Below are 13,396 nucleotides of genomic sequence, written 5' to 3' on the forward strand. Positions count from 1 at the left end.
CTAGCCTATTTTTCAGATCTATTTTACATTTCACATTCCCTTCACATTCACTAAATATTCTAATCAAACTCTAAAACTAGCTGTTTCCCATTCTTGACATTATATGTCCCACTTCCATCTATGCACATTACCCTCCATGTCTTGAATAAACTCCCCAAATCCTTATCAGACAAGATAACATAAATTGCTTTGCAAATCTCAAAGTGCTATATAGAAAGGAGTAAATAGTGGTGGGTGGTGACTGTAGTGGTAATGGTGATGATCTGCCTTCAAAACTCAGTTCACAGACCCATAGGTCTTTCAGAGGATCTGGTTTTGAACCTTAGTTCTGCCTCTTACTACTTGTATGACTTTGGAAATTCGTTTAGTTTTTCTGATCCTCTCCTTTCTCATATATAAAACAAGAGGGTTGGACTAGGTAATTTCTGAGGTTTCTTCCAACTCTAAATCTGTGATCATGTGCTCTTAAACCTCTACTCATCTTTCTCATTTTTAGTCATCTCTACAGCTCATATTAGTCAATCAACAAACATTTATTATGTGGTTACCATGTACTCTGCATCATACTAAGCCCTAGAAAGGGAAAAACATGTTCTCAGAGAATTCACATTCTAATGGCAAAGACAACATGTAACTATGTACATACAAGATATAGATTGTAAATGGGAAAAGTATTTATTTACACATGTACATATTATATTTCCCAAGTAGTTTATAAACTCTTCCAAGAAGGGGAACTATTTATTTATCTGTGCACATATTATATTCCACAAGTAGAATATAAACTCCTCCAGGAGGGTGATTTTTGTGTTTTTCTCTATTCATCTCCAGATCTAGTATATAGGATACACTATTCAATCTCAAATTATTCTTAGCTCTTTTGCTAGCAGAATAAAACTGAATTGAATCTTTAGCTGAAGGCTATGTCATGGGCAGTTAAAACTAAAAAATTAAAAAAAAATAGGTGCTAATTGCATTGGTAGAAGGAATCTCCTTGCTGGGACTTCCCTATACAAGAGATATAAAAGATCTGGTTTAAAAAATTAGAGTTCAGTAGATATTTGAAGTGCTGGTCCTCTACATGCCTGTTAAGTGTTGTGTTTATATGCTTTGAAATTTTGATTAGCAGTTTTAATATTAAACATATTTCTTATGTTTAGAAGTATTGCACGTTTGACTATATTGAATTGTTTGCTGTCCAGAGAGGAGAAGGGGAAAGTTTTGCAAGGGTAACATTGAATCTTTGCATGTATTTTTAAAAATAAAAAACTGTAAATAAAAACTAAAATAATATATATATATATATATATATATATATATTGAAAATACTTATGAGTTGTGTGATTCTGGAGAAGCCAGAATCTTTTTTTGATTTGAATTTTCTTTTTTGTAAAATAAAAGTGTTAGACTTAAGAAAAAAAATTAAACATTTCTAATTGAATATTTTTCTGTCTTTTCCTTGCTCTCTAGTTCCAGGAAGAATCCATGCAACACTTCAATGCCAAATTTTAGCAAAAAACCAGCAGACCTAATTGGCCAGGAGGTGACACTCGTTTGCTTTCTCCTGCTTTTACTGGTCTGGTTCTTGAATCGAGAGTTTGAAGTCAGTTACAGGCTTCACTATCATGGAAATGTGGAAGCTGATCTTCACCGTACCAAAATCCAGAGTATGAGAGATCAGGCTGACTGGCTGCTAAGAAACATTATTCCTTATCATGTGGCAGAACAACTGAAGGTTTCCCAAAGCTACTCTAAAAACCATGATAGTGGAGGGGTAATCTTTGCCAGCATTGTAAACTTCAGTGAATTTTATGAAGAGAACTACGAAGGAGGTAAGGAGTGTTATCGAGTCCTAAATGAACTGATTGGAGACTTTGATGAATTGCTAAGCAAACCAGATTATAACAACATTGAGAAGATTAAAACCATCGGGGCCACATACATGGCAGCCTCTGGACTGAATACCTCCCAATGTCAAGACAGCAATCATCCACATGAACATTTGCGAACCCTTTTTGAATTTGCCAAAGAAATGATGCAAGTTGTGGACGACTTCAACAATAATATGCTCTGGTTCAACTTTAAACTTAGAATTGGCTTTAACCATGGACCCCTCACTGCAGGGGTTATTGGCACTACAAAGTTACTGTATGATATTTGGGGAGATACAGTGAATATTGCCAGCAGGATGGATACTACTGGAGTGGAGTGCCGCATACAGGTGAGTGAAGAGAGCTACCATATCTTGAACAAGATGGGATATGAATTTGACTACAGGGGAACAGTAAATGTGAAGGGGAAAGGTCAAATGAAAACCTACCTTTATCCGAAATGCATGGACAGTGGGATTGTGCCACATCATCAATTATCTATATCACCGGACATTCGAGTTCAAGTAGATGGCAGCATTGGACGGTCTCCAACAGATGAGATTGCCAACTTGGTGCCTTCTGTTCACAGTTCTGACAAGACATCTTATGGTTCTGATAGTAATACACAGGCGAAGGATGCTCACCTATCTGCGAAGAAGCCTCGGAAAGACCCAGTAAAAGCAGAAGAAAGGTGTAGATTTGGCAAAGCCATAGAAAAAAGTGACTGTGGTGAAATGGAAATTGAAGAAGCCAATGAGCTAACCAAGCTAAATATTTCAAAGAGTGTATGATGCAGCCACAAAGAGTCAGCTGCATGAGGTGCTCTATCCATAGAAACACAATAATATTTACAATTTGGCTGTTTTTTTTTTTTTCAAGAGACACATTTCCAGTGCCTAGATGTTATGTTGTCATTTAAACCCTGACTTCTGTGTGGATCACAGAAGTTCAGAATTCATTTTCATCCATCTCTCTTCCATCACTTCCCCTCCTGGAAAAGCTTCCCACCTCTTTCTGTAATTATCTTTCAGCAGTGTGGAAAATAAGTGCCTTCAGGTATTTTCCATGGCCTTGAAGTCTAGGTACAGAGGCCGTTGGCGAATCATGGCTTTGGGTATCAATTGCATTTTAAAGCAAAAGCTGTGGTTAAGATATCATTTTTATTGTTGTTTCTCACATTTTTGGCTAATACAACTCTTTGAGATTTGTTTATTTCTTTGTGTGTATATATTATAGTGTTTTACAATCATCATCTGACCTTTCTATGTAAACACACTCGCATTTATGAAATTGATATTAAAGTGCCAATAATGTACTGAGAAGGGATGTTAAAGGAAAGGGAATAATGTGTAGTGAGCTGGGAAAGGCATTGATTCCACAGTGGCTTGTCCTTTAGATAAAGCCTGTGATGTAGCTGTGGTGATTCCATCCTGTTTTGCAAATGCTTTGAAAACACACACATGCCATTGTGTGTATTGGATGTGTCACTTTCCTTATATTCAGTGGTTTTCAGACTTCATCTGCTTTCAGGGCAGTCTTCAAAGTGCAAATAGGTAACAAAGCATCTTCAGTCTGGGCCACCAAGTATCAGAGAAGCCATTTTCACTTTAGTGAATCCCTACTTTTAAGGGATTTTCAAGTTCAAAGTTAGTGTCTTTGAAGTATGTGTGTTTAAGAAAAGAACTTAAAATAAATGTCTTAGGGTTGCATTTATTTATTTATTTATTTTCAATAAATGTGATTAGGTTGGAAATGGGTTTGGGAGTAGGGGTCTCGAGAGAGGGAAATAGATTTTGTTTGCAAAGAATATCATATAACAATAATCAGATTGTCCGTTAGTATTTCAGCCACTTAGCTACCAACCACTGTGAGGACGTTGAGCAGTATTTATATCAAAGGAGGTGTGGATTCCAAGTCATCAAATGCATGTTGAATCTGAAAATCCCAGCTTCCCATTTTATATGGACTGATACTCCTGCCCAGTGCCCTCAGGCTTTGTGTTGTGGTACATTGTTGCACTCTGGCATTCTGTGGGCTTTGTACTTGCCCTCTTTACTCACTGCAGGTATAGAGATCAAAATGCTTTCTCTGTCCCATTTAAGGATGTATATAGAAAGAGCTTTCATCATGAGCTAAGAAGCACAGGACCTGGTTACAAATATTAGTATTCCCTTTGTTTAAACAAATTTGATTTCTCCTTTTCTTTATTTCAGACTGGATGACCTATAGGGGAAGGGGGAGGGACAAAATGTGTTCCATTAAGCTAATTTTCACCTGTTATAGATTGAAAGAGTTCTTACCCTATACCATAAGATGAAATAATTTGCAAAAACTGAGTTGATCAACTTAAGAAAATATGGAAATCTCCTTATGCAGTCACATTTAAATTTTTTTTATTCCACCTTAAGTTCCTTAAGAACTGAACCCAGATTATAGTTTCTCTAAAGCTGCTAATACTGAAGCAATACTAAAATATAGCTCATCAAATAATTTGAGAAAGCTACTTCTATATTTAAGATTCCAAATATGATTTACTAGCAACATGTCACTCCATTTAAATCCTATTATAACTGCCCTTACCAAATCCTTGGTTCTCATAATATTGTTCTCCACTGAGTGAAATGTTGATTATGATCATCTAACTCACAGCTCAGGTTTAATCATAAAGAACACAAAGGTGGGTACCCACTAGTACAGTTTTATATCCATAATGCTTATTTTATTGGGCAATAACATTATTATCAATAACAGTAATGTTTTTCTTCAGGTTTTGCCTGTCAAATTGTTGGTCTTCCACTATTGAAGGAAGTGTAGTTGTTCAAATACCTCTTGCCTGTAAAGAATGTATTCTTCCAAAAATGCAGAATTTATTTTTATTTCTCAAGAAATAATAATAATAAAAGACTATAATTTATTGTTGAATTGCTGATCTGCTTTGGTAAGGGGAGCTTCCACGATCCCTACATGGATGGAATCACAGGTTCAGACCAATAATAATAATAACTCAGATTTATATAAGATTTTCCTAGAACCCACCCCTTATGATAGGTAGTATTAGTTTTATTATCCCTGTTTTACAGGTGAGGAAACTAAAGGTCATGAAAATTAAATGATCTGCCCATGTTTATTACACAGGATTTAAGATAGGATACAAACCAGTCATCCACCATTTCCAGTACAACACACTATCCATCATATCACACACACACCACATGCTAAATGATGCTTTCCTTGTGGAAATATTCTCTTCCTGAGGGCATTTTTCTTCTCTCAATATTAAAGAGTGTGAATATTTTAATCTCCTTTTCTCTTCCATTCGCTAGGATCTAGTCTCTGGTTTGCTTAAATTCTAGCCATTGTAACTGCTTAAATTAACTTTGTGTTTGCTGCTCTATTTTCAAAGAGGTTTCCCTTTTCATGAAGAAACCAGGTGTAATGGAAAGAGTGTTGACCAAGAATAGAGGGAAAATAGGCCTGCAATCTCCCTTTGACATTAGCTGCATGAACATGAGTTCTCTGAGTTACTTTCAGTTTATTTGTCTGTAAATTGAAGATAAATGATACCAATAGTACCTATTTAATGGGACTGTGATGAGAATCAAATGAGACAATGTATATAAAAGCACCTTGTGAAACTAAAACTATATGAATGTCAGTTAGTATTATTTTTACAAACTTTTTTTTTAAATTAGTATTCATGGTTATATGAAACTAGGTTCAGTAGTATTGAAAGGAAGGTTGACCTTAAAGTTTATAATGATGTCTTCCAGAAAAGTTATCCTGAACCTACTTAAATAGCCAGTCTGGGCAACTTTTCATGTCCTTAATTCACTGTTCTCTTGCACAGATCTTGAAAACATAGCTTATTTACCTCATTATGTCCCCCACGGAATCTGTATTGGAAAAGCTTTGAGTCTAATCCTATAAGCATTGAGCAAATGATTCTTCTAGGTGAGCATGCTTCCAAATTTTGAACTGAAAAGCTAGTCGCTGTTCTTTCATTGACTTGTTCTTTGGTGTGGTTGTTAATTATGCCTTATGAGTCTAATGTCAGAAGCAACAACTTCTGAATGTGTGCCAACAATTACTTAGGATTGCATTTCATTACCGTGTTCTTCCTTAGCCCAAGTCAGATAAGGAATAGAATTAATAGAATTATCAGAATTTACCTAATCCAACCATCTCCTTTTATAAAGAAGGTGCTTGAGGCACAAGACAGATGAAATGACCTGCCAGAGGTCACATGGTTAGTAAGGGGCAGAGTGGCACCTTGAAGCCCAGGTGTTTTTTCCATTATTCTAAGCTGCCTCTTCCAAGTATTTTATTGAGTTTTCCATAATTTTTCATAGAATAGGTACAGTATTTCTTTCTTTAAAACTTGATTTTTTTCTCTTAACATTCGAAAGACAGTTATAAAAAAAAATTCTGAATAAATCAAACATTTTAAAGATTAAACCCAGAACACCTGTGAGTGACTTGATCGGCTTTAGAAGTTGCGTCTTGAATTATATGCCTCATCAGAACATGAAAATACAAAAGCTAGTATACTTCACATTACACAGATTGTGCATGATATTTACTTTTTCCTAAAAATACATCCCTTGTGTGCATTATAGATTTTTGATTTAAGAATGTCAAAGCAACATTGGGTGCTTCCAAAATTACCCTATGCCTTGAACCTGTATTGCAGTCTACAGAAACAAATTCTCTTTTAACTCTTACACATGTGTTCTTTTAGATTCATTCTTATCACCTCCAAATTCATCTACAGAAGAAACATATTCAAAAATACCCTTAAATCTAAATATTCACCACCTAAGCATTAAGACAATATTCTTGTGCTTTCTATTCTGTGACTGAAATATTAGGCTAATTTTCCCCTCAGTACTTAAAAAAGTATTTTGTAAAGAAGATGTCAGAAGGCTTTTTGTTTTCTTTAATTTTGCTTTTAATAAGCATATTTGCTTTGGTTGGAATTGGCCAGGGGATGTTTTGTTTCTAACTGTATCTTTAAACTAATAATATTTTAATGATCAGGTTACAAAAGAAAATAATAGTGGTAGCATTTCACTCTTATTCCTAATCCTTTCCTCCCCAAGCAGTGACAATGTTTCACATTTAACTGATGCTGTAAAGTTCACAACAGGTAGGTCACATTAGTATTATTGTCTTCACTTTATAGTTTGGAAAACTGAGACTCAAGGAAAGTTCAATAAGTTCCCCATAGTCACATAGCAAGGAAGTAGCAGAGTCAAGATTTGAACCCATGTGATCTAAGAATAATTTCATTCACATCTAGTCATACCGTAAATAAACAAAGAAAGCTTACAACCAAAAAAAGCCAGACATAGAAGAGTGTCCCCTTCTGAATGTCTCTGTGTACTTCCCTAGGCCCTTCTCTGGTGAGTCAGCCAACACTGAAACCCCACAGTGTGCAAAAGAGCTTTTCAAGTACTTGTTGAGAGAACTAATAAGTAGAAATAAGCTCATGGGCCCTGGGGGACTTGCTAATTTGATTAGAGAGAGAAGGCATCCAACTGATCATTCTTTGAACACTCAGCATCTATGATTTATTGATAATGACAGAAACAACATCTTCCATTAGGTTTCCCTAAGAATCTTTTTGATTAGACCTTTTAAAGATTTATTCAGAGAATGGTAATAAGCTTTCTCTCCCACTCCCACTCTGGTTTACAAGTCTGTTAACCAAAAAAGAGACTCTAAAAAACTATTAGAAAATCTCATAGATGATCTAGAGAGGCAGCTTTTGATTTGGGGTAGACCTCATTCATTATTCCTTCCTCACTCACTTGAAGTTTTTTTCCCCCACCATGTAGATGCTCCTTTTGGGGAAAAAAAAACAAAAAACTATTCTTGTATCCTAAGACTTAACACACTGCCTTATACATAGTAGGCACTTAATAAATCTTTGTTTAATTGAATTGATCCTACTTAGAATATAGAACCAAAGGATTAGAAAAAGCAATTGACCAGAGGAAAAAGATAGTAATTGAAAAAAAATATGCACACATATTTATATATATATTTGTTGAAGTTTAAGTTCCTCAAAAGACTTACATCTGTAAAAATTTTCTTGTGTAAAATTATTTGTTCTCAACATATTTCAAAAACTTTATTACTGACTTTGAATTCCTTTGAAGGAATAGTAAATATGGTCTACTCCAAATAATAATTTTGGGAAAATTCTAATTGCTGCTTCTCCAGTATAAACTAAATTAAATGTAAATCACGACACTAAGTAGGAATAATTTATGTTTTTTTTCTTCTGATTAAAATTAAACTTTTGTCCTTTTTATCTCAATTAAATGCTTACAGAGCCACTCATCAAATTTAAGAGTTTGATAGTACTTGCTCTCTATATAGTAGGAAATTAATCACAGTTTTTCCAGTTGGTAAATGATGGAGTCTAGTGATGTAAATATTCTTTATATTCAGCACATTAGATTTTGTAAGGAGCCTTCTATTTAACAAATTGTGGAAATTTGTAGACTGGAAACTATACTTTAAGTGCATTTGCTATTAAAGGATCTTGTAGTCTGCTGAAGAAAATGCAGAGTTCTCTGCATTAAAGTGAAAAATTTCTACTTATTAATTTTTTTGGTGGTGGCCAAATATCTATTACATTATCTAACAGTGACCTTGAGATCATTTTTCTTTTCAAATATCTATAATTGTCTTAAAGGATTTATCGTATGGCAAAATAGCCATGGAGTAAGGATGTTTAATGGAATCAGAACCACCTAACTGAGTTGATGTCAAGGGTAATAAAAGAGCACATTTCACAGTTTTACTCATAAGCCATAACTTTATTTAAAACTGAATCTCTCTTGAAAAGGTGCAATGTATAATTTGTGAACTAGATGCATATTTTTCATTAGTGAGTCTTTCAGAAAAAAATGTTCTCTAGGGCAAAGGGCTTTTCTCCTCTCTCTGAGATGTTGTACTTAAATTATAGAGGTCCCTGCTTTGGCTACTGAGGGCATATTTTATGTCCAGTTTTCCAGCAATGTTTGAGTACCAATAGTATGATTTCAACATATTCCACTTCAGCAGTATGAATTCCTGATATGTAATGTCATTTGTTTGTTTTGGAAATCTGTGATTATTACTTTTTTTTTAAATTCCCTTTGGGAATATTTATAATATTTATAATTTGTGAATATCTATAATCAATTATGTAGAAAACTTCAAAGATAATCAGAACTAAGTATAGTAAATGAGATTCCCAGAAAATGATTCAGCAGCATTCTTTTTTTCATCCCATGTCTATAATGTCCCTGTCATTTGATTGCCAAAGAAAAATTTGTCAAAAAAGCTAGGAAAGAAAGTAGTAATTTCTAAAGAGATAGATATGATGTATTTAAACAACTCTAAAAAAAAAAAAGTAGTATAGGAAAAAATGAAGAGATAGAGAGCAGTATTCCAAAAAAAGGAAGTAAGAGAAGTTATAGTAGGAGCAAAACTAAACTGCCAACCAATCCCATACCTTCTTCAATGTAACTCAACCATCATGACTTCAAATATATCCTTCCCAGTCTTGCAGGCAAACCTCTCCAGTTTGTCTAGTACTAAACCTTTTTAACTTTCACAAGATATACTCAATATTAGAGCATAGATCTTGTATACTTAATAGATTCTAACTGTTTCTATTATGCCCTTCCACTTGTCTTCTCAGAGTCCTATCCTAAATACTGTGATCAACAAAATAAAATTTCACAGACGCACCCCATTCCTAACTCCTAAGGAAATATTCATACCCATAGGACATACATTACTGACTGGAGTTTCAGCAAGACATTTGGCAGAGTCCCTCAAGATATTCTTATAGAGAAGATAGAAATGTGTGATCTGGATAATGGTGCAATTAGTTGGATTTAAAACTGGTTGAATGACTGGAAACAAAGAGTTCCAGTCTAACTAAAGGACTGTCAACCGAATTTCATATTCTCTTGTAAGGTGTCCCAGGACTTGGTCCTCAGTCTCATTTTATTCAACCCTTTAAACAGTGATTTATAGGAAATCATGAATAGAATGGAATGCTTATCAAGTCTGTCGATTATACAGAGCTGGGAAGAATAACTAACTTGTTACACGATTGATTCAAGATCTGAAGAAATCTCAGCAGACTAGAATGATAGTCCTAATCTAATAAAATGACATTTAATGGAGGTGAGTGTTAAATTTTGTATTTAAATTTAAGACTTTAATTCCCCAATTTCAGGATGGGAGAGATATGACTGAACAAAAAGTTATGTGTAATTGTTATTGGGATTTTAGTGAACTTCAAGCCTAATATAACTCAGTGGTATACATAATGATGGGATAGGATGGAGAGGCAGCTAATGTGTCATCAGGCTATGGGAATTACGTATATTCAGAACTAAGTAGTGATCATTCCATGATCCATTCCATACTCGTTATGTGGAGTATTGTATTTGGTTCTACATACCAAATGGATAAGCTATAATTTGTCCAGAAGAGGCTACCAGGATAGAAAGGGGAGCTCAAAACTCAAGATCCAATGATCTAAGGATATTTAACCTGGAAAAGTCTTTGGAGACACAGTGAAATATGATGGCTATCTTCAAATATTTGAAGGATTTTCATGTGGAAACAAGAGTAAGCTTGTTCTGCTTGGCACATAAGGAGCAGAGGTAAGAGCACTGGATAGAAACTGCATAGACACATTTTGACTTGTTTCCTAATAAATAGAGCCATCCAGAAATGGAAAGAGCTACCTCAGGGGAAGGTTTTACATATCACTGGAGATGTTTAAGCAAAGGCTAGATGACCACTTACTAGAGAATTTGTAGAGTGATTTACTATTAGGTAGGAGTGGGACCAAAAAGTCTGTGGGATCTTTGCCAGTTCTGAGATTCTGTGCCTCTATATGAAAGACAGAATGTTCTTTTGACATCAAGAAACTTTTTATATCCTATAAACAGACAACTCATAAAAATACGCCTGTGCATAGGATAGCCTTATATTTGCAGAGTACTTTTTCCCAAGGATCTAAAAATACATTTTTTCCCCTTCTGCTAAGTTTGTTAAGTAGTTAAGGAACCCACATCCACTCAATTAAATTAGAAAACAAGTTAAAAAATTAACTAACTTGGTCAGGTTGTCCACTGAGTCATCAAGCTCTTCCCACTATATCAGGCTATTTGTATTTGTAGCATGTAAATGACTATTTGCCAAATATCTTATTTCCGGAATTCCATTCTTTCCACAGTAATAATTGAGAATCCAATTCTGGTGGTAGACTGAAATGTGATGTATTTAAAGTTGTGAGAATAAAAATGAGGTCAACAAATGAGATAAAATACAATTTCCACTTGAGGGTTATGCCTATGATTTTACATTTTTTTTGAAAGACTGATATTTGAATGACAAATGGACTATTGAAGTTACTTTTTCCTCTTAGCAGTTTTTTTGGTTCTTTGTTTCTAAATTATTGAAATGCATGTGGCCTTTTAAATCTAATCAAGTGGTGACCATATGTTAATGACAATAGCAAAAAAAAAAAAAAAAAAAATGAACATGTTTGTGCCTTAAGAGGCAGGACTATTAAGTAAGATAATTTCTCAGATACTTTAATTCCTTTTTCCTGTATAGAAAACAATGAATGCTTTACAATCTTTTTTTATTTTCTTATTTGTAAAATACTTTTTGAAACTTTTTTGTTTATCAAATCATAGCAAATTCAAACCATGAAAGAGAAACTAACAAATTAGAGGAAATTAGTTCAGATTTATGAGCACTCCTGATAGTTTTCTTTAGTTCTAAACTTAGGGGCTTCTTCTTTTCATATACATATGCCCTATTTCACCAGTATCCATAGCAATACTACATATAGCATCATTGCAAACTTACTATGTATTTTAAGGGCCCTAATAGTGCCAACTTGTACATTCAGACAACTGCACTATCACATTTGTTGAAAGTGATCTCTTCCTTATTTGCTTCTAAGTGAAGTATAGGAAAGTAATCATATAACACTAACCAAGAGTTGCTAACCCCCTGCAGTCTGTTGTGTTTGCTCAGTGGGCACCATAACCTGTTGTACTTTGCCCAACCTACACACCAGATCCCTATATCATTTACAAACTTCTAGAAACTCAAATTGAAACAAAAACAAAGCTGGAAAGAATACTACACTGAAGTTCTCCATAAACCTCATGTGGTCCTTAGTAGAGAGTAATTCCCAAGTGTGATTAGCTAAAACTAACTCTTGGGACTGAATCGGGCGTAGAAACAAGCCTCTCTACTTATGTCTCAATTTGCAGACCAGAATGGATTCTCTGGTCTTGTTTAGACCCAATATACCACAGAATGCATTTTCCCTCTGGAAGATTGTTATAAATTCTTAAAGTTGCCCTGGGGTTTAGGAAGTCCAACCCTTAAATTTGGCTACTAAACAAGAAACCATCCAGAGTTTGCAATTAAGCCTCAGGTGACAGGGGGCTGTTTCCTAGCCATTTTTTTTTAAAAACAAGCCTAGATTCCCAAAGCTCTACAATTCCAATCATATTAAGCCATCTTACTGTGTATGAAGAACAGGGTCTCTTATAATATCCTTTTAAAGTTATAGTATTCAACTTAAGCAGAAAAACCAGAGCCTTAACTACTTTACACATCTCTCAAGATAAGCGCAATATCCCTTTAGGATTTAATGTTCCCTAAATGTATTAATAATTCGTTACTATTCAAAACCTGGTTTCTTTATGGTTATGTGCTTCTGGTGTATAAGGCTGAATGGCAATTGAAACTATAATTTATCAATTCAAATACACTCCTCATACCAAAGGTAATTTTGTGATTCTTGTTGCATGTTCCATATGATGTGTATAGTCATGACATGTACAAGATGAGATACATCATAAAAGCATCGTTTCATTGAGATTTGACTTGAGAAATCTGAATGTCTTAAGAACTATACTGTTTTATGTTACTCTAAAGTTGTGCACTTAGTCTTAAGTGGGAATAAGTGTTGATCTTGTCTAAGCATTTGTTTGATTTGAGATTGACTATATGTTGTGGATTGAAATTGATATCATATATGCCAGAGATTCTAGCCATGAAGACAACCATTGCTGGTCATGAAATGCAGGAAGAAATAGCAAAAAAACAAACAAACAAAAAAAAAAAACAACAGTTGTGTGGATTTTGAAGAACCTTTCAATTTCAAAAGCAATGGACAGTTTTCTTTTTTTAAAAAGAAAATCCCAATTTCTAGAAATTGTGGTTAATGATCTTTTCTCATTCCCAGCAAATCATTTTATCACTCTTTTTCACCCTCTCATCCCCATAGCTGAAGGTCAGAAAACACTGCTGATGGGAAATGTTGAAGCTTTACTTCAGCTGGGGGGAGGAGGAGGCTATTTAGGAGGCTAATTGTAAAAAGACAAACAAAAAAAATATTTATGCTTTGTCAAGAACCAAAGCCAAGAAGAAGTTGTATCTGTGAAATATTAAGCTATATCTGTATATAGAATAAACACACC

At 34.4% G+C, this 13,396-nt stretch overlaps 1 protein-coding gene across 2 annotated transcripts in view; it reads left to right on the forward strand.

The window, feature by feature from the left end:
- Positions 1-13,041, forward strand: part of ADCY9 (adenylate cyclase 9) — a 176,031-nt gene extending 162,990 nt beyond the window's left edge. For both annotated transcript variants that reach the window (XM_023497722.2, XM_003761887.4), the window contains exon 10: positions 1,471-13,041. In XM_023497722.2, the coding sequence (XP_023353490.1) occupies positions 1,471-2,662 (1,192 nt within the window). In that variant the 3' untranslated portion in view covers positions 2,663-13,041. The remainder of the gene's footprint in view (positions 1-1,470) is intronic.
- Positions 13,042-13,396: the final 355 nt, after the last annotated feature.

This window comes from Sarcophilus harrisii, chromosome 1 (assembly GCF_902635505.1).
Source record: "Sarcophilus harrisii chromosome 1, mSarHar1.11, whole genome shotgun sequence".
NCBI lineage: Eukaryota > Metazoa > Chordata > Mammalia > Dasyuromorphia > Dasyuridae > Sarcophilus > Sarcophilus harrisii.